The sequence below is a fragment of the Magallana gigas genome, chromosome 1 (assembly GCF_963853765.1).
Source record: "Magallana gigas chromosome 1, xbMagGiga1.1, whole genome shotgun sequence".
In the NCBI taxonomy this organism is placed as follows: domain Eukaryota; kingdom Metazoa; phylum Mollusca; class Bivalvia; order Ostreida; family Ostreidae; genus Magallana; species Magallana gigas.
The window spans coordinates 7,328,895-7,350,969 of NC_088853.1; the positions used below are offsets into that span (position 1 = coordinate 7,328,895).

Sequence of the window (22,075 nt, forward strand, 5' to 3'; positions counted from 1 at the left end):
ATTTAGACTCAAATTTTTCAATTAAGTTTATATTGGGTAAGAGTTTGATTAAAAAGAGAAAAAAAAATAAAGATATCAAAAATAAAGAAAATATAAAAAAGGTGATTTAAAAATGAAAGGTAGTAAAGGAAACTAATAACTGAAAGAGGAGCAGTTGACAGATTTGATAAAATTAGTTTATGGGTGTTCTGGGATGTATGGTTATGAGACGTTCATTTGTATGAAGTTCATTCGTTTGTTCATGCCGTCAGGTCTGAATTATTTGAGTCCAGAAGTTTTACATGCTTTTCCTCTCTGCGTCTGTCAAATGAGGATTATGGTCAATAACCATTACTTTCATGTCTTCCCATTTGTAACCACTTGTATTAAAATGTTCCCCGACCGGCTTCTTGATTTTTTTGGTCTTTATGGTAGAGCAGTGATAATTGATACTTCTGCGGAGGTTACCTGTTTCACCAACATACTGCTTAGCGAAGACTTTGCCACTGATGAGATGGATGCAGTTGTCTGTGCAGCAAGACTTGTTGCCAAATTTCTTGTACTGCAGCTCGTGATGGGGCCTTTAAAACTGTCTGCGTTGGGGCTGTGTTTGCATAAAAGGCATCTTGCATCGACACATGTTTTAAAACCACGGGTTGTCTAATCTCCCCATCACTACAATGACCTTTAAGTTCCTCGGGCGTTTAAACGCAGCCATTTTCGGATCCTCAAAAAGATCAACTATCCTTTCGTTAGTGTAAGGAATGGGCAGATTATTTCTAAGGATGCTGTTGAGTTTCTTAAGGGCGGGGTGATAGGTATTGACAAGTGGAAGCCTGTTTTTGTCTGTTTTCTCTTTGTATTGCAAAAGGGGATCCCTGTCCTTTGTAATATTCTAATCAATTACAGATTGCACCGTGTGGGCTTCATAGCCTCGATTACACAGATGGGATTTTAATATTCTGCTCTGTTTTTTTTTCAAAGATTTAACTAGATGCTTTCATTAGACAGTAATTCGCGCACTAAATGTTTGCCTTTTAAGAACACTGTTTTACACCAGTTTGATTAAAAATGAAGGCCACATAAAAATTCCGGAAATACACTTAAAAATTATAATTTTCATAACTGTAGGATGAAATCCCTTCTCATGTGATAATACACATAAGCAGCACTTTATGCCAATTTAGGGTTGAACTGTTTTTATGTAAATTTTCAGTTTATAAAAAATCTTAACATTTCATGTCATAGAAAGTAAATGTTCTATATAATTATTATAAAGAAAATTAAATTATTACCCTCCCGGCGGCAATTCCGGCTTTTGATTTGTTTCTGTGTGCCTACATGTACATCATCATGTAAACATGTAAACGCTCTAACCCATTGCGGTTCAATGTTAGGCATCATTTTTTGTGGAGGAAAATATTATACTTATTCTTTATTGTTTATCTAATACGAAGTATACATTACAGTATGCATGTGTCCTTCACCACCTTAAAGCTGTTATTTAATTGATAAAATAGTGCAAGTGGTTTTGAAGAGGAGGTCATAAAAATACATGCATGTTACAAATAACTGATATTTGTCCGAAGGTACGTTCTCAACACAGGTCTGCAGGTCTCATTAGCGGGTACTAGTTTTACCCAGCACTTCAGTAAGATGGGTTTCACGTGGTGTATACATACATGTTTTCCATATGCAGAAAAGAATAATTTTACATGGATAAACATTTCTTTGTGATGACCAGCTTAAAGGATTCATATTGTGCTCTAATTGGAGTATCATTTTGATGTTGACCAATATAGGTTAGCATAATACATGTAAAATAGCACAATATTATAAGACACCTGTATGTTCATAAGTATTACTTTCACTTTCTAAATAAGTGATCTTCCTTTGCCAGCATACTGTATCACCATCTTTTATTATTTAAATAAGCTTATCATCGTTATCTATTCTATCGCATTTGTAAAGTCTCTGTCATTTCAATTGCAAAAGTTATTTTTTTCATTTGTCAGACCTACACCATTGGGTTTGGGGGGGGGGGGGGTTGTGGAGTATAAATATTTATCATTTGAATCATTTATTGTTATCAATTTAAATTGTCAATAAACATATGACTTCTGATCATATCTCAATAGATCATTTATTAATTATGCAAGGTTTATGCAAGGTGTAATGTGGTTTTTTTTTTAAAGAAAAACATTTTTTACCAGTTAATAACACGGCCTTGGGCAACAGTTTGCGAGCCGGTCCGACAAATCAACTGTTGCCCTCGACCCCAGTCAACAATTTATACTTCAGTCATGAACATAAATAGTATAGAACAAAACACAAACTAATACATGTATATACATAGGAAGTGTAACAAAACAAAGATATATATTTATAGCTGGGTTCAATTGAATCATATAGTATGTACATATATTATTGTTTCTTTGATCAATGCATTTCAGATGATATGTAAGACATGATCCCAAGTGCTGAAATTATTAAATATCATAAAAACCATTGAGATCCCCTTCTTAATCTAAAGATATTATTCCTGCTTTGGTCATGGTGCATCAGATCATTATTACATGTAAGTCATGACCCTAAGGGGTCATCCTGACCCCCTTAGAATCAGAAATTGTCAATTATTTTTAAATCATTGATGTTTAATGATCCTATCTCTATTTAATCTTTATGATTAAGTCTCCCAAATTGTTTTCGTGTGGTTCTTATTACATGTATTTCTCTTCTTCTTCTTTCCCGCTCTGAACTATCTAGTTGTGCACCCTGGTTTGAGTTTTCTCATTTGGGGTTAGACAGCCACTTTTTTTTTGGGGGGGGGGGGGTTCAAAAGGGTGTGGGATCTAACATTGAACACTTTATTTTAAATGGAAACTTGATAACGGACAAAGAAAGCAATATAGGGTTTTCATAATCATATTTTAACTGTTACTTGCAATATATAGAATTTACTAGGGTGTATCCCCCAGGAATTGGAAAATCTCATATATCTCAGAAACTGTTATAATAATCATGACTCCTAAACAATGTATATTCTTGTTACTTATGTCAAGGGGCATCAACTGTTATGTAGGTCATGGACCCTGTTGGTACCTGACCCCCCCCCTTCCCCCGAATAGCAAGTCCCCTAATATCTTCAAAACATTTGAAATCCTCACTCTTAAACCATATCTATTTTTGTTTCTTGTATCAAGGGGCATCAAAAGATATGTGGGTCATGGGACCGGGAGTGGTCGTGAGCTTCTCGAGCAGGAAGTGCACAAATATCTCGAAAACGGTTAGGATCCCCACCCCTAATCCATATATATTCTTGATTCTTAAAGGGCATCAAACGGTATGTAGGTCATGGGCCCCGATGTTAAATTTAATTTTTCAAAACCTTAATGCACATCTATAGAACAGTCCCTATCACATCCTAAGATATGATGTTTGTATCCTTTGAATCATAAGAGGAAATCTTGAATCTTTGTTTTTTGGTTGTTGTTTTTTTTTTGTTCAGAGATTTATGGGTTATTCTGAGTGAGAAACGTCAGTCAATTTTCTGCAACTATTTGACTCCCTGGATGAAATTCAAATTTTTAAAACCTTATTGCACATCTATAGGACAGCTCTAATTATATTCAAAGAGATGACGTAGCTACTCTTAAAGTTGTAAGAGGGGTTCTGGGAACCTAATAAAAATCAAAGTACTGAAGTACTGACGGGAGTTGATTTTATCAATTATCATCTACTCAAAATCAACGATATGTGAATTTGCATGGCAAGCAGTATCAGTAATCGAAATATTTCTGAGAAATTGTATGAATCCAGGCAATATTGAACTCTTGTCAATTTCAGTCAAATGCTCGGCTGTCTCCGTTTATCTCCGACAAGCAAGAGCGACTCTGTTTTGTCGGATATTAACGGAGACAGCCAAGCGTCTGGGTGAACGAGACTACATTGAACTCTAGCTTAGGAATGCATACGACTTTAAAAATATCTAAACTGTTTGTAAAATTTTAAATGTTATTATTTCATGGTATAAATAAATTAGTTTTCTAAAAAAAACAATGCTTCAGAATACATAGCATCGAGTTTATCGATTATTTTCAAGAACTAAGTGTTGTCAGCGGTATTGATTTGTGCTTAGGTCCAAACACTGTTTCACTTTCACTATACCCGAGTAAGTGCATAGGAGAGTTGATTAAAATCAACTCCCAAAAATGTGGAACCTGATCACACTCCAAAATGACACCCCAATCATATTCGAAAAGATCATTTGGCTACTGCAAAAAATGTTGACGTTTTTGAAACCAGTTTTAAAAAATAATCAGCAATTAAATGACCCCCAGGACAAAATTAAAACTTCCGAAACCTTATCGTGCATGTAAAGGATACCCTAAATCATATTCCAAGAGATGATTTGTCACCTGTTGAAAATGTAGGAGGAGTTCGAAGAAGTATTTATTTTTTTGTGAAAAACGTCATTTTTATCAATTATTTGACCCCCAGGAGTACCAGATAATTTTTGAAAACTTGTAGCAAAACAACGTTGCACTCAAAGAGTTTAGTTTGCTGGTTTATAAGATGAAAGATCAGTTTGAGAAAGTAAAACGTGACAGACGGATGGGCGGAACAAGGTAACAACAATATGACTTTACTTTCTTTAGAAAGTGCGGGTATAATTAAAAATTCCTCTAAAAGTATGGTAGGTGGCAACTTGATGGCTTAAGATAGAGTTGAAAATCAGTGAGTTAAGAATGGAGACTAAATTTTATTCCACCATCTTCCAAGGTTGATGTAATATCCAAAAATACATTTTTGGAACTGAATATGTCTACTGTGAATTTTATCGAATTGTTGAAGGAGTTGGCAAAGGTACTGAAGTCATTTAGGCAGTCTCGGTTTTCGACCCATTTTATGTTGTTTATGAACCGCAACCGGCTCAAAGGTTTGAAAGAAGCTCTAATCTTCCCATAAATACATTGGCGTATGAGGGAGTCATTTTAGTGTCAATAGCTGTACCACTTATTTGTATGTAATATTCGCCAGTTAACATGAAATTGTTAAGCTTGAGAACATATTCAATGAGTTTGAGTAGAGATTCGGTAAATGGCTGCTAAATTTTTCTACTTTCCCTCCCTGCAGGCCTCGATACCTTAATCGTGAGGAATATTCGTGTACAAGGACGTGACGACCATTGTAAGGTGTTGCTACTGTCGCCGATCGCTCTAAAGTAATCAATCGACTGCCAACTCTGTGCATCCAGAACTTTTCCTTGCTCTTCCTCTCCGCGTCTGTCCAATGAGGATTATGGTCAATAACCAATACTGTCATGTCTTCCCATTTGTGACCACTTGTATTAAAATGTTCTCCGACGGGCTCCTTGACTTTTTTGGTCTTTATGGTAGAGAGGTGGTTGTTGATCCTTCTGCGGAGGTCACCTGTTTCACCGACGTATTGCTTAGAGCAGACTTTGCAACTGATGAGATTGATGCAGTTGTCTGTGCGGCAAGAAGTGTTGCCAAATATCTTGTAGGTGCGACCTGTGATGGGGCATTTAAAACTGTCCGCGTTGGTGCTGTGTTTGCACAACAGGCATCTGGTATCGGAACATGTTTTAAAACCACCAAGTGGTCACAAATGGGAAGACATGACAGTATTGGTTATTGACCATAATCCTCATTGGACAGACGCGGAGAGGAAGAGCAAGGAAAAGTTCTGGATGCACAGACTCAAATCATTCAGACCTGATGGCATGAACAAACAAATGGACTTCACTAAAATGAACGTCTCATAGCCATACATCACCTGACACCCACATAGTAATTTCATGAAATCTGTCAACTGCGCCTCTTCCATTAATCTATTAGTTTCTTTACTACCTTTTATTTGTAAATCATTTTTTCTTAATTTTATTTATTATTTTCATTTAATTTTATCTCTTTTTAATCAAAATTCGAGTCTATATCATAAGTGCCGTACGAGTTAACACCGGGGGTTCAAATATTCATTAGTTAACTCGGACGCCAATTTTAATGAGCTAATTAACTTAATCAGGCGTGAAGTTGGCAGTCGATTGATTACTTTAGAGCGATCGGCGACAGTAGCAACACCTTCTTTAAGAATGTGAACAAATGTTTATAATGTAGCTGTTCTTTTTTATAGTTTCTTAAGTAGTTTAGTAGTAGCTTTAGATTTTGTTTTCTTTGTTTTGTACTCATGTAATTTATTTGTTGGTCCTGAAGAAGGGACTGGTTGTCCCGAAAATTTGACAATTTCTATTGTTCGTGTCGTTAGCCATTTTTAGTGCTATTTATATTCAGTTTACTGGCTTAGTATCTATATATTAGATCCGACACTTTAAAGATGCCTAGTGTTGCTGATTCTATTCAGTGCTTTATATATATATATATATATATATATATATATATATATATATATATATATATATATATATATATATATATATATATATGCTTGATATTCCATATAGGAAATTGAAGAGATACAACTAGTAGCCTATACAAATGAAATGTAAAGTACTTGATATTCCACATATGAAATTGAAGAGATACAAGTAGTAAATAAGTTCTAGTCCGCAATGCTTTTCCTAAATAAAAACGATATATACAATTCAATAATCGTTTCTATATCCATTTGTAGGTTGGAGTGTTTGATCTTTATAATGACCATCCACTCACGTTATCTGGTATTGTTGGGGAGGCAGTGGTCAGGATCTTGTCAATGAAGATAGAGCAAATTCATTTAGCGGGTAAGAGCAGAGATTGTATTTCAAGTATGAGTAAGAATGGGTAAGATTTTTTTGGTTTGGGGGGGGGAATTAATTCAAAGTCGAACAACATCAAATCAATTATAACAAGATTCCACAGGATGAAGCTGTCATGTAAATATATCCATCTAAAAGGTGACATAGAGGTTACTAAAATGTAACTGAATGACAGACCTCTTTCCACACTATTCAGTTTTCATTCATTTGGCGGAAAAGTACAGCTTCATTCTGTATTTTCAACAGCAGCATCGGAAAAAAATATTCATCATTAAAATACAATAATTTTACTATATAATCTTGCACACGTCTGCTTCCAAATACATTTGATTTTAGATCTCTTTCTTTGAGTTTTTTTTTTCATCGACTCACTTCTGTTGCTATAAAGTGGTTCATTTTGATAAATATTCTACGTATTATACCCACGATTATTCAACAATTATAAAAATGTCTAGCTTCTGGTTTTTGTTTTCTCTTTAGTTTGTTTTTCGTTGATGAATGATGGGGTGATTTGTGAATTAATATTATAAAAGTAATTTTTTTCGGGTAGTGATAAATGCAGTCAAAGCTTACTATTTTTTTTTATTTCAAGTTTCGGGGTTTACTTTAAAAAAAAAATGTTGAAACTAGTAGTTTCCAGGGGACATGATATGATATAAGTTTCTCTATTTTCTAACATAAATTGGTGTAAGTGTTATAGGTTGAAGCCTTAAGGGTATAAAATAATAAGATCCATCATTTATTTTTTATCGTAAATAGCTCCATTTTAATTTTTGAGGCTATAAACTGAAAGTTAGGCGTTATGTTTTCATAAAAAATCCTAATTTTCTCATATGTTTTGTGCGGCTGGGATAAAGGTAAGAAATGTATGATATCAGAGCTCAACTAATAAAGGACTAAAATATTATAGGAAATGGAAAACCTAATTCCCTGTTTGATTCTGACCAGAAACATCCTATTACACAATTACATTTTCACTATGAATAACAAGAAATGTTAACATAGAATTTTACATTTAAGAAAGAAATGAAGTTATTTATTCTACATTAAAAGGATATGAGTCATGAACATGTATATATCTTGTAGTCAAGAATGACACTCAAATCTTTGTTTCTCACAAGAAATTTTAAACTGAAGTTGACCAGGAAATGTGCATCGTCACAACGAACGCGGCATCTTTTTTAAAATATAACTGGATCTCCTCCCCATTAAAACTTTTCAGCGAGAACCAGTTTACAACTTCATCATAAAGAGTTACGACTGCATATAAAGAAGTTACCATTCCATATAATGAAACGATCACAACATGTAAAGAACTAACCTCATTATATAATGACTCAACAACGGCATATTATAAAATTGTCACATCATATAAAGGATTTACAATTGCATGTAAAGCTTTCACCACAATACATAAAGGTTTTACCACCATAAATAATGGTTTTTAATACACCATAACATGATGTTAGTAGTGCATATAATGAACTTATCACCTAAATTAGGTCAAGAAGTTGCACTGCATAAAAGTATTTTGCAACTGCACATAAGGGTGTACCATATAACATAACGATTGAACAATAGTTCATTATGAGTTTAGTCTGTATGAAATGAGTTTATCATATCATATAAAGATTTATTCATAGCATATAATGAATAAACTACTGCACATAATGATCTTACGACATATTGTAATGATGTTACCACCTCATATAAAGATTTTACCCCTGAATATAAGGGTGAAATAACAGTATATAACTAGAGCAGAGCTCGTGGCAAAACCACGAGTAGGTCTTCCGTTGTTGCTGCGGGTTAAAAATATATGTGATATGGTGTCAAACGATTATAATGACTAAACTTTCAGTTCTGCTTTTGTTATAAAAACGTGTCGTGATTGAAAACCTGTATATAAAATGTGTTTTGAACAAGACAGGAAGAAAATGTTTTTGTAAAACTATTTGTCGAACACAGTCTGTGTAATCGTTTCAAAAATTCTATAAAAAGTGAGATGTTTAATGGCGAGTTAAATTTTCAAAGGGTAGCAAGCATTGTTATAAACAGTATGTACTCATGATTCATGTCAGGAATTGCAGTTTTTTTTTTTTAAAAACCTAACCCGCCTACAAAACACGTAACCTTTTCTCTAAGATAACTTGTTTATTTAAATCTTTCTAAATTTTTAAAGACTATGTGCAAGTTTAGAATTGTAACGTGCTGACAAAATTTTGTAATTTGTCAAAATTGATGGCATCGTTGAGATTTTCTACAGGGAAATGTGTGTCGTCTGATATTATTTAATGATAAGAATAGATTTGGACATTCAAAATAATATATAATCAGCTAAAAAAAAGATAAGCGGGAGAATTTATGCAAAAGCGAGCATCTAAATTTTACACCAGCTGGTGCTGTTTCATAGAGACACCGCTATGTAATGTGAATTAAATAACCTTATTTACAGAAATGAATATCACTTCTCTCGACGATGTAATAATATGCAAAATCCTTATATTTATGTCAGTGGGTTGACTAATTAAATTAAAAAAGAAACTTCAATTGCGCTTGCGTAAATTGGAATTCTGGGAAGGAATTAGACAGTCCCTGTTAGAGAAATTCGAAGAAGTTATGAAACTGGTCAGTTTCTATATCAAACTGTGCATTGATGTATTAAAGGACTATCATTGGTATCGTCTGTAGCCATGGTCCGGAACCTGTATGTGCAGTCATACATTGTATGTACATCGATACACCTATACCTCCTCACCTACAGCCATACAAATGAGGGTGCAACCTTCATATACACAAGCATATTAGTATTATAGTTCTGGAAACTATTTATCTTGTATTTTAATATATTGGGTATTCATTGTTCACATAAAGGCCACCTATATTCCACTGGCTGTATCTAACCTTGTAAGTAAATTAAGTTGCATTACAACCTCATAATACACTTCAATTAAAATTTGTTTTTTTTAATCAATTTCCATACAATTAGCAATAAATAACATTCCCAATAACGCACATCTACCTCACTTAAGTCTAACTTTGAGAAGCGCATATATTTTTTGGGAGGCAGATATGTCGCTATTTTATAGTCTGCAGGCCAAGTGAATTATCATGGTCTTTCAAAGAAATAAGAAATCCGTCGACAGTTGCAGTACTTTGATGATTTCTATGGTAATCGACTGCATTGCTTAATGTAGTCGTATTTCCCAAGAACAAAATTGTCTTTGTCTTCAAACTTTTAATTATAATATATTATGAATTATTATGTTCATAACTATAAAAGTTTAGCGTGTTCAACAGGTTAATTTAGTAGCCACATTCTTAGGTTACGATTTCACATCTTTAATGTGAAGATGATTGACTTCGAATAATAGTCTTATTGTTAATAAAAGCACCCTTCCAACTGTTACTCAATTACATATGTTCTGAGTTGTGTGCGCTAAGGCGACACAAGATCTTCGCACGTGGCGATTGAATTAACACAGACTGACCGAAAAAACACACGGGTGGGAAAATGAAACACGTTGAGGAGAAAATGTTACACATAAGAAGTCACCAAAAATGATTTTCGACAGATCTGGATATCTTTTCGCCAATTTAAAAAAATCCAGCGCGAGCACTTGTCAAAGGGGCGGGAGGAGGGGGGGGGGGGGGAACGCAGCACTGAGTTCGCTTCCACACTGAACCGAACAACCATGTAGAAAAACTACAGAGTGATTAATATGTGACTGATAGAATCTAATCTTAAGTTGTTTAAAACTCATGTGAATATTCTTTTAAATAATTATCAAATGCCTCAATTCGGGACATTCTTTTATCGTGCTAGCACCTACCGCAAACATGTAACATGGAACTTTGATTATAATTTGATTTGATTTTTAAACTACCTTGTACACTATCGTATAATTAAATCAATGCTTAATCAACTGAACAAGTAAAATAAATTTATTTATTTTCGTAATAAATCTATATAATAGTTGAAAACATAATAAAATACAGTTCTGTCCGTGCAAAATATGAAACATGAACGCGTGATAAGGTACATGTAGAAGAACACGAGCCGACTGCAGATCACTTGTCCACTCGCGCTGGATCTCCTCGGCCATGTGCGAGGGATGATCATCATTTAATATTTGGGGGGGGGGGGGGTAATTTTTTTTAGATATACAAACCAACCATTAATTTATGTCTGACTATGTTTCCGATTTGGAGTAATATTTTTCATTAATATTCAGTTACACTCAAATGTTTAATTAAATAAATACAAGATGGACAAACTTTTATAATATAAAATTAAAACAGTTCTTGTATTTACGGCTATATAAACTCAAACACGTTCATCTTCATCTAAGTGTGCGTCGCGGTGTGCGAATCCTGTGTATTAGATAACCGCTTACCGCTAGTAGTGCAGCCGTGGCTGATCTTCTCGGCCGGGGACGAAGGATAGATTACGTAAAGGTACAACGCACAGACTCGCACAGCTCAGAACCCAGGAAGATTTGAAAAGTTTGCATTATAATGACCATATTCTATCAAATAGAAGTTCTTTATTTTAAAACTTAAAATCCACAATTGATCTATGTCTGATATTGCTTTAGATTAAGAATGACATTGCTTTTATTAATTAACTGAACGATTTCTTTATTGACACCCAATCTTTTAGTCCATTAACTTTTATGTGTAATTAAAACAAAAACAACTTTTGAATTCGCAACTAAATAAACTCATTTATGAGAGACGCAACTCTCGTGTATTAGATAACCGCTGACCGCTAGGTAGCCTAGCCGCGACCATGGTGACCGATTTTCTCGGCCACGGGCGAGGGAGAGTTTCGTTAACTTGGCCAAATTGCCGCGAGTACTAGTCAACACGTATTACTTTTTACCCTCATATTATGCAATACCCAAACACAAAAACAGTTTTATGAGATCAATAAAGTCACAAACAACATTTTTTTGCAGCGACGCCCATATCGAAAAATTAACCGTTTAAGAGTTATAAAGCAAAGAATTTAAAGGGATCTAGACCCCTCATTTTAGGGGCTAGCCGCTTTTTTATGGTATCAAATGAAAGCTCTTAATATTCTGCACAACTTTTATTCTAAATTTTTTCTAGAAAAATTTTTTAACTAAAAAGTTATTGAGCAAAGATATGAGCAAAATTTAACATTTTTTGAAACATTAATTTCGATGTAATTTTTTAAGCAGTATACGTGTGTTAATCAAACATGTAAAACTAGGAGGACAATGAAGACGTCATTTCTGTTTCTGAGATATAGACAATTTATTGATTTTTAGAAGGTGTGCTCGTCAATTGAACTCCCCCTTAACGGTAAAAGTTCACATTTTCAGGGATGATAGACGAAAGATTGATGATATGTTTATAGGCAATCATAAATGTCTGGCTCAAATAGCCTAAAAGCCTGGACCCGAAAAAAAAATTAAATTAACGTTGTGATTTTTTGTGGCTTTTTTTGTGTATCTCTTTTCTTAAATATATTTTGTTATAACATGTAATACAAAAAATAATAATTAAACTGAGCTTTTGTTTGATATTGAAAAAAGGGGCTGACCCCTAAAGTAAGGGACCCAAAGGGGTCTAAAGTCTTTTATTTGTAGCTCTTTACTGAGGGTTATTTGGTTATAGGTCATAGAAGTTTAAATATTTTTCTTATAGTTATGTACCCATACAATGTAACGACCTTCACATGTGTGACGCAATACCAGGGTTTTAGGGGCCATAAGTTCAAAACTTTGATTATCTATACCAAGTAAAGGAAAACTATTTTAACAAGCAGTATATAAGAAAAGATGCTCAAAAATATGTAGTCAGCAATATTCAACCTTCAAAATTTCATTAAAGGGCTCCGATAGGAATATAAGATTTGGCCCCTAAAATCTTCTTTCTCGGATATCTCAAGAACGATAACGAGTTTGTAAACACTTGTTGAACAAATTGTGTAATTTCAAGTCATATTTCATTTAATGCCAAGAAAAAGTGGCTGGCCCCTAAAATGAGGGACCCAGAAGAGTCTAAAGTTTTTTGTTTGAAGCTCTTTACATAGGGGTATTTTTTAATAGATTACGTAAGCGGAAATGTTTATCTTACTTTTATGTACGTATACAATATACCTACTTTCTCATGTGTGACGTCATAAGGGATTTTTAGGGGCCAGAAGTTCAAAACTTTGATCATAAATATTTATAATAAAGGACAAAAATTGATGAACAGTAAAAAAAAGATGCTCAAAATGATGTTCTCAACAATATCCAATTGTCGAAATTTCATAAAAAGGTTTCGATGGAGGGATGAAGGGTCGGCCCCTAAAATCTTCTTTCTCGGATATCTCAAACACGATGACAGATTCGTAGACACGTAAATGAAATGTGTGTAGTTTTAAGTCACCTTTTATTTAAACCAAGGGGGCTGGTCCCTAAAAATAAGGGACCCAGAGGGGTCTAATTTTTTATTTGGAGCTATTACTGAGGGGTATTTTGTAATAGGTTACAAATAAAAAAAAACGTTTACCTTCAAGCTATGTAGGCATACAATATTACGATTCTCTCATGTGTGACTTAATTATGGAGTTTTAGGGGCCAGAAGTTCAAAATTTTTAGTGAAAGAAACATACTTTGATAAACAGCATAGAAGAAAATATGCTCAAAATGATGTAATCAACGCTATTCAACCCTAAAAATTTCATTGAACAGTCCCAAAAAGGGGATACAAATGTAGGGGGTCGGCCCCTTACATCTTCTTTCTCCGATATCCCAGAAATGACAACGAATTCGTAACCATTTGTAGAACAATATGTGTTTTTTTAAGGGACCTTTATGTTATACCAAGAAAAAGGGGCTAGCCCCTAAAAATACGGACCCATGGGCTTTTGAGTCTTTTATTTGTAGCTCTCTAATGAGGGGTATTTTGTAATAGGTTATAAGAGCAAAATGTGTATCTTACTTTTATGTACAATATACCGACTTTCTCATTTGTAACGTAAATAGGGATTTTTAAGGGTCAGAAGTTAACAACTTTGATTATTCATATCTAAAAAGTAAAAATAATTTGATAAGCAGTGTAGAAGAAAAGATGCTAAATATAATGTACTCAACACTATTTAACCCATAACATTTCGTTAAACTGGTCCGATAAGATAATAAGGGGTCGGCCCCTAAAATCTTCTTTCTCAGATATCTCAAGAATGATTAGGAATCTGTAAACACTTGTTACAAAAATGTGTGTAGTTTTACGTGACTTTTCATTTAAGGTGAAGATAAGGGGGATAGTCCCTAAAATGAGGGGTCAAGAGGAGGTTTTTTTTCATTCAAAGATCTTACACCTAAAACAAAATACTCTCTGATAGTAAAATGAAGACCCTCTTTTCCTACATTTTCAAGTTATGTTTACCTGAGTTCTTTTTATTAGCAAAAGCAAGATCATAAGTGTTTCTTGGCTTCTAAAATCGGACGGAAGACCTCCTCGTTGCACGCAAAGAGATCATGTCTAGTTTTTAGTATTATTATTATTTGCTGAAATTATGATCACGATTCTATAAGTGTACATTCTGCTTTCGGATATACTTGCATTTAAAATTATCTGCCACTTCGGAATTATTAATGTTTTAATACAGCACACGTGCTTGTATTTTCTTAAAAATAAAATGCTTTGCTTTAATTTTGTGTTTCGTTTAATGGATTTTTGAGATGGTTGACAGTTTGTTATTGTATTTTTTATTCATAGTATATGTATACATTTATAACAATTATTATATCTTATATTTTACTTTCAGGTGCTTCACAGAGTGGAGATCATATGAATGAACATGGACTACTCCCTGCAACGAAGGCATATGTGATGAATCCGAGGTTCTCTACACCTACATCACTCCCTTTCTATTTTTCTTTAGAGTACACAGCTTTACAAGAAAATGAAGAGTTTATGAAAAAATGTGGGAAAGTAAGTTCAATTTATTTTTTGCTCACCCAGCATTCGACTTAAAGGCACTCTTGTGAAGAGAAAAGGGTTAGCTGTAGATAAAAATATTTTAATATTTAGTATGTTATTGAATTTTGTAGGCAATGTGTCATGAGTAGACCCACCTAAACATTAAATGATTTATATGGTGCTGGTATTTGTTTGTTTGTTTTAAAAATTATAAATAATGTTGATTTTTCACACATATTGTTGAACACTTTGAAACAGGTTCTTCTATTAGAGGCATTGAAACTAAACCGATGTGAATATGTTAGTAGTTTGATGGATCAGGGAGTAGATATTAAATCAATTGATTTGCCAGATTTGTACGGATGGGTAAGTAAGATTGTGTACTTTGGTTATTGAAATATTTACAAGCATTTGCGTGTGTACTAAAGGACATCTTCCTGTTTTTCGTTATTTAAGAAAAGTCAACTAATTTTTGAAAATGATTTTTTACAAACAACTCTAATAAACATTTGATGACTAAGTTTCATTTTGCATATTATTTGTAGCAATCAAAAAAAGACGAAGAACTTGTAAAACATTTTTTTGAGATGAAAATTGAAAAGATTATAGAAAATGCAGAAGCGGGAAAAATTCCGTTTGTGGTCGCTGTAAGAAAAGCCTGTCGAATGTTCCTGAAATACGAAGGTAAACATAAAATGAACACACTTAACTGCATCTCTTTCTAAAATAAAACATCGATGAAAGATATCCATCGGCTCTTTGCAGTTCTGTTTATATGTATGCAGTTGATTTTTTCGTCTGTATAAATAAAACAGTAGAATATTAGTAGATGATTTTCATTTCATATATTTTTACCTTTTTCGGCAAATATCTCTTTTTTCCATGTCTAAAATACTCTTTTTTTCTAGATATAGTGTATAATGCAGATTCAGATATGTTTTCTTGTTGTTTAAGCACGTTTGTCTAGATACATTTGCTAGTGCATTCTACTTTTTGTGATTTGTCATACCTGTGTCATATTATACGTTGGTTTCATTCATTTTTGAACCAACATCAAATCATTATGATATGCAGAACCCCGGGTTTACTGCTGAATAAAGAATCCTTATAAAAATGAACCCGGGGTTAAAAGCATTTCGCTGCAAAATAGTGACCCCCTGTTTTGCTATAAGAGTAAGGGGTTTAACATGTTACGGATGCGACTTATTGAATCCACTCACATTTTTAATTCCCATTAGAGAGTCGGTTCGTGATGTTTTAGCCGCAATATATTTAACCCACTATGAGGTTTTTAAATCACCTAAGCCAAATGCTCATGCGATGTTTTTTTTTTAAATCAAAATTTTTCGTTGCTGATGTTGTCGTAAATTTTAAACCTTTTCATCTTCTTCTCCAGAACCTCTTCACCAATTTCAACCAAAGCTTGCAAAAATCACTCTGTTAACAAGAGGTCCATGGGCAACATCGCTCATCTGATCACGTGGCTTTATATGCGTGTTCAAAGGATATTGTTCCATATAGTCCTTAAGCCCTGTGGTAAACAAAAATAGGTATCCGAATTTTACACTTTTTTTTGCATATAATTAATCTTTGACATATTTCTCTCTATGGAATAATTTTTTTTTATCAAAATTGAAATCAAATGCATTATATATAACTAAAGTTTTGGTAGCGGTTCATGGTCAACTTTAAGTTTCTTTTATTTTAACCCCCCCCCCCCTCCAACACACACACACACACATACAGAAACCACTTTTTAAAGCGATCAAAATACATGAGTGCATCAAGAATCATTTTCTCTTTAAACTACTTCCTAGTTATTCAATTCTGTATATGAAACAAGAAAATCGTACCGCAAAGCTCTTAAATTAAAGACATTAAAAATTTTAATTTCTCTTTTCAATCATAAACGACTAGACTTGCGTGCACGGGTTAACATTGTATATAATATTGGGCAGTTACGAAATAGATGATCTACACACAGTATTGTTGAGATTTACATAACCAAGCTTTAATTAAACCTACAATAATGCTACTAATTTCACTACATTCTGCTTAGTTAGAATAATCTGTGTCTCGGGGCAGGCCTTCACCGGCGTTAAGATGCATCACATCAGAGACATAGATAACACTATTTATGTCTCTGATCCCATATGCTTGTATGAAGCAAAAATTTGCAGAATTGCTACGAAACAATTTCGAAGAAAATTAATGAAGCTGCATTGAAATTAACATTTTTTTTATATTAAACCATATTAAGGCTGTAAATACCTTTCATGTAAAATTTAATTCATATTAATGAAGAATCCAACACTTTTTTTACTTGCTTCAAATTTTCACACTATATTGACATTTTGAACTCTCGGGATTTTTCGATTTTGATGCACTTTTTTTGCATTAAATTCTGGTTAACAAAATCTATGACATAAATTTCACAACGGCTGAGCTGCATGTACTTTTAAATGCACTGAGTTAGAGTTATCTCCCGTATTTTCTTTGATGAACAGAATATATAGCAAATCTCCAATGGAAATTTACACGTATTTGTATTATCGTTTCTGACTCTACATGGTTTATCCACGCAAACGTGATATCGTGGAAACATAAAGTAAAGAGCATCCTCCCGTGATTTAGCGTGGATGTAATGCACATGAACTAGATTGTAAAATTTAAAAAATCCAGATGATTTCCGGATTTTTTAAAGGGATTTTCGTTGATTATAGTAAATAAAAAATAAATCAATAAACATAAGTAACTAAACGAAAAAGAAAAAAAATCGAATTATTCTTGGATCGAGTTTTAAAATCGGACAACACATTGCAAAGATATTGTAGTTTTAAACATTCTGATTTAACCCTATCATTTATTCATAATCAAACGGAAGTCCCATTCGTTGCTCAAAACGAAATCGTGTCTAGTTATTATTCTTCCTCTGACTTTTTTTGTGGCTTATATCTCATAAACTATTCAACCGATTTCCACGAATATTTAAGAACTTGTTTGGTATCGTAAATTATCGATGTTATTAAAATTTCAACTTATGACGTCACTTCCGGTTTTTATGTTTTCACGATTTTGTTAATTTTTATGGGTTATTTGTCCACGCCTTTCCTAAAAAAATAATGAAGATAGAAGCTTAAAAGTTTCAGGGATTGTAGATAAATGTCCGTAGATATACCTCGTTGCCTTCAATTATGAAAATCGAACAAGGCTTTGAAGCTCGCCTGAACCTGAAAATTAGCACCATTTTTTCATGAACTATTTGCATATTTTCTGTTATATCTTCTGATGCATACACATTTTGTAATAAGATGAAATGTAAAGGTTGTTACTATTTTTACGGGCTTTTATTTGATATCAAGAAAAAGGGGCTGGTCCTTCTAATTATCTGTACAATATCCAAGTCATATGTTACGTAATTAGGGGTTGAATGGGGCCAGAAGTCAAAAACTCTGATCATTAATATATAGGAAAGGAGAAATATTTTGAAAAGCATTGTAGAACAAAAGTTGCTCAGAATGATGTTTTCAACTATATGATACCTTGAACATTTTTGTTGGTTGCTCCGGTAAATAGTTGAAAGGTCGGTCCCTAAAACACAGTCGTTCGGATATCTCTAGAACTTCTATTAATTTGTGAACACTACTTGAACAAAATATGTATATATTTGTAAGACATTTGATTTAATATCAAGAAAAAAGGGCTGACCCATCAAATTAGGGACCAGTAGGTCTACAAAGTCTTTTTATAATAACTTTCTTGAGCGAAAATTTGTTATTAACTATACAAACAAAGCTAAGAGCTTATTAAAGCTGAACACCGCTCGTAAATAGGCACTGTCCGCCATATTTCTCTTTAATCACTGCTGTCCCTACAACCCTTATATAAGGGACAGACCTCTAAACAGCTCAAAGTACTTCGCTGTAGAGGCCTCACCTGTGTGGACGTACACCTTGCCTCGCCATGTTACGCGGTCGCGATGAAATTATCAAATTTTACGCACCTTTTTGAAGCCAGGAGAATTCTAACATCAAATAAATTGGTCAATGCATTATTTACGAACAGAAAATGAACATAAGATAAGAAAAAAATGCATAAAATCTAAAGACCACGAAAGGAATACTACATGTCGGCCACGAGGTTCAGGTGTGCAATCGGGTGTAACGAAATCGAAGGGTTTATATACCAGGTATCTGTGTGACGGTGCCTATTTACGAGCGGTGTTCAGCTTTAAGCTTCATTTTAAACTGATATCCGTTTTAAAATTGAACGATGCTTTACAAAGATATAAGGGTTTAAAAATTGATTTCTCCGGAATTTTTGATTCCGAGTTTTTGGTTGAAAGATGTGTTATGTTCAAAGTGAAATCAACTCGTATCTTAAATAATATGAACATAGTTAAATGGTACTTGAACACATTCAGATTTGTATTTGCTAATTCGTTCTTGAAAACGATAAGGTTTTTGTTAATTCTTAGAATTCTTCTTATACTTTGAATCATTTGGATTTTGTTAACTTATACCGATAATAAATCGATTTTTTTCTTTTTGTTTAAGTAACTTATGTTTATTGGTTTAAGAACTCTGCTTCTTAGATGAACTTCTAGCTTTTCTTTCGACATTAACGGAAGACCCACTCGTTCCTTTGCAACAAGATTTGCTATAGTTTTTGTTATTATTTGCGTAAATTACTTAAACTTGAAATAGAACGATGCTTTACAAAGTTATAAGGGTTTAAAAATTGATTTCTCCGGAATTTTTGATTCCGAATTTTTGGTTGAGAGATGTGTTATGTTCAAAGTGAAATCAACTCGTATCTTAAATAATATGAACATTGTTAAATGGTACTTGAACACATTCAGATTTGTATTTGCTAATTCGTTCTTGAAAACGATAAGGTTTTTGTTAATTCTTAGAATTCTTCTAATACTTTGAATCACTTGGATTTTGTTAACTTATACCGATAATAAATCGATTTTTTTCTTTTTGTTTAAGTAACTTATGTTTATTGGTTTAAGAACTCTGCTTCTTAATTGACCTTCTAGCTTTTCTTTCGACATTAACGGAAGACCCACTCGTTCCTTTGCAACAAGATTTGCTATAGTTTTTAAGGTCTTCCGTTTCCAACGGAAGACCTTATAGTAATTGTAATGTTTCTTTTTATTAAGGTCTTCCGTTTCCAACGGAAGACCTTATTGTTTTTCTTCGGTTTTTTTTTCTCATTCTTCTCCTTTTTTTTTCTTACCGATTTTGTGTCAGCGATTACTCGGAAACAGTTTGATCGATTTTAATAAAATTTTCAGATCTTTTTGACATCAGTTTAAACTTGATCGGAAATTATTTTGGTTGATGACGTCATTTCCGTTTTTGAAATATCGACGTTTTCTTGATTTTCAGAGTGTCGGCTTGTCCAAGAGTGTTTACAAAAACTATAAAAGATATTTAGTTCAAAATTTCAGGAATGATAGACAAAAGATTGTAGATATGTAATAAGGCATTAATAAATTTCAGGCTCAAAGGGCGCCAAAGCTCGGTAGGGCTCGAAAAATGAGATAAAAAAGCGTTGTGATTTTGCATGGTTTTCTTAATTTATCTTTTTTCTCACAAATATTTTGTTAAGACGTATAGAAAAAAAAAATTATATTTACAAGATCTTTCGTTTGACACCTAGAAAAAGGGGCTGGCCCCTCACATTAGGGATTTAGAGCCCTTTAAAGTTTCCCTTTATAACTCAAAAGCGGTTAAGATTTCGATATGGCTGTCGCTGCAAAAGTTGTTCATTATGATCTTATTAATGTCGTTACAACAATATTTTGTTCGGATATTGCGTAATATGAGTTTAAAAAGCCAGAATTGTTACCATGTATTTGCGTTTTATTTGGCAAATAAACGGGGTATTTGTGCGTATAACTGACATAAAGGGTACCAGTTTACATACGGAAAGTGTTTAAAAAGTTTAATTCTTTTCTAGGGAAACGCATTATGGATAAAAAACTGTTTCTATGTAATGCATTTGAGTTGCATGTAAACAACCCTTGCCCGCAGCCGAGGAAATAGGTCACAACTGGACTAGCGAGCGGTCTGCCGTTATCTAATACACAAGATTTGCGTCCTGCTGTAAAGCACACATGGGTTTTTTTTATGTAGCTGCCAAACACAAAACTTCCGATTTGAATGATTTTAATAGTAAATAAAAAGGATTATACTTTTACCTAAAACCATAGACAGTGTACTAGCTTGCATTCGGAAAGTGTTTAAACAGTTTAATTCTTTTCTAGGTAAAACATTATGGGTGAAAGAATTGCTTCTATGCAATGTATTGAGTCGCATTTAAAATCTAGTTAACTGTAGTCCGAGCTTCATGTATGTAAACAATTTTACGTTCCGATCCTTGCCCGCGGCCGAGGAAATGGGTCGCGGCTGGACTAGCGAGCGGTCTACCGTTTTCCAATACACAAGATTTGCGCCTTGCTGTAATGCACACACGGGTTTATTTATGTAGCTGCAAACACAAAGAATTCAGATTTTAACGATATAAAAGAGTAAATGAAAAAAGATTATACCATTACCTACGAAGTATTGCTGTTTTGCTCTCGTAATTAAAAATAGATATAATATGACTGTGATTGGAAAAAAAGGCGTTCTCTGTGATCTTGTCTATGTCATGAAATAGTTTTATTGTTGGAAAAAAAAAATTCAGTTATCAAACTGCAAACATTTCACACCCACCACGTTGAGTGTACATTTTCATAACACGGGCCGAGGAGAAGCCGCGCTAGTGGACAGCCGATTCGCTGTAGGACACATGCTTCTCGTGCACACATTTCAATGCTCATTGATTCGCTGTTATTTTCATTTCCAATTATATTGGTTAAAGATGCATCAAACCATTGATTAAAATCATAGTTCGTAAAATAAAGGAAAACACTGCCATCAATGAATATAATACGTTTTACAGTCGTACGATTTGGAGTGTAAATAAATTCACTTGTGTCTATTTGTAACATTTTGCAGCTGAGAATTAAATGCATTACACTACCAATTTCAACAAAATATAGGCGGTATTCACATAAGTATCTGTAATCTATGAAAATCTATGATAATGTGATACTTCATTTGGCTAACAAAATATTAGAATTTTTTATGTTATGAGAGAGAGAGAGAGAGAGAGAGAGAGAGAGAGAGAGAGAGAGAGAGAGAGTTAAGCAGGATGTAGTAAATAAAAGTTGAAATATATTTAAAAAGCGTTCGAGATAAGGCAGCCTAAGAAGTACAATGTTACATGCTTGCGGTAGGTGCGGGCACGATAAAACTAACCATTTTTAAACCAGTTGAAGTTTTATTTACATTCAGGTCGTAAAATAATAAGGGTCAC

General features: G+C 33.6%; 1 protein-coding gene across 2 annotated transcripts in view; it reads left to right on the plus strand.

The window, feature by feature from the left end:
* Positions 1 to 22,075, plus strand: part of LOC105326717 (transient receptor potential cation channel subfamily M member 2) — a 143,976-nt gene that overhangs the window by 38,357 nt on the left and 83,544 nt on the right. For both annotated transcript variants that reach the window (XM_066081983.1, XM_066081991.1), the window contains exons 10-13: positions 6,634 to 6,742; positions 14,547 to 14,713; positions 14,960 to 15,067; positions 15,247 to 15,385. In XM_066081983.1, coding sequence (XP_065938055.1) covers positions 6,634 to 6,742; positions 14,547 to 14,713; positions 14,960 to 15,067; positions 15,247 to 15,385 — 523 coding nt within the window. The remainder of the gene's footprint in view (positions 1 to 6,633; positions 6,743 to 14,546; positions 14,714 to 14,959; positions 15,068 to 15,246; positions 15,386 to 22,075) is intronic.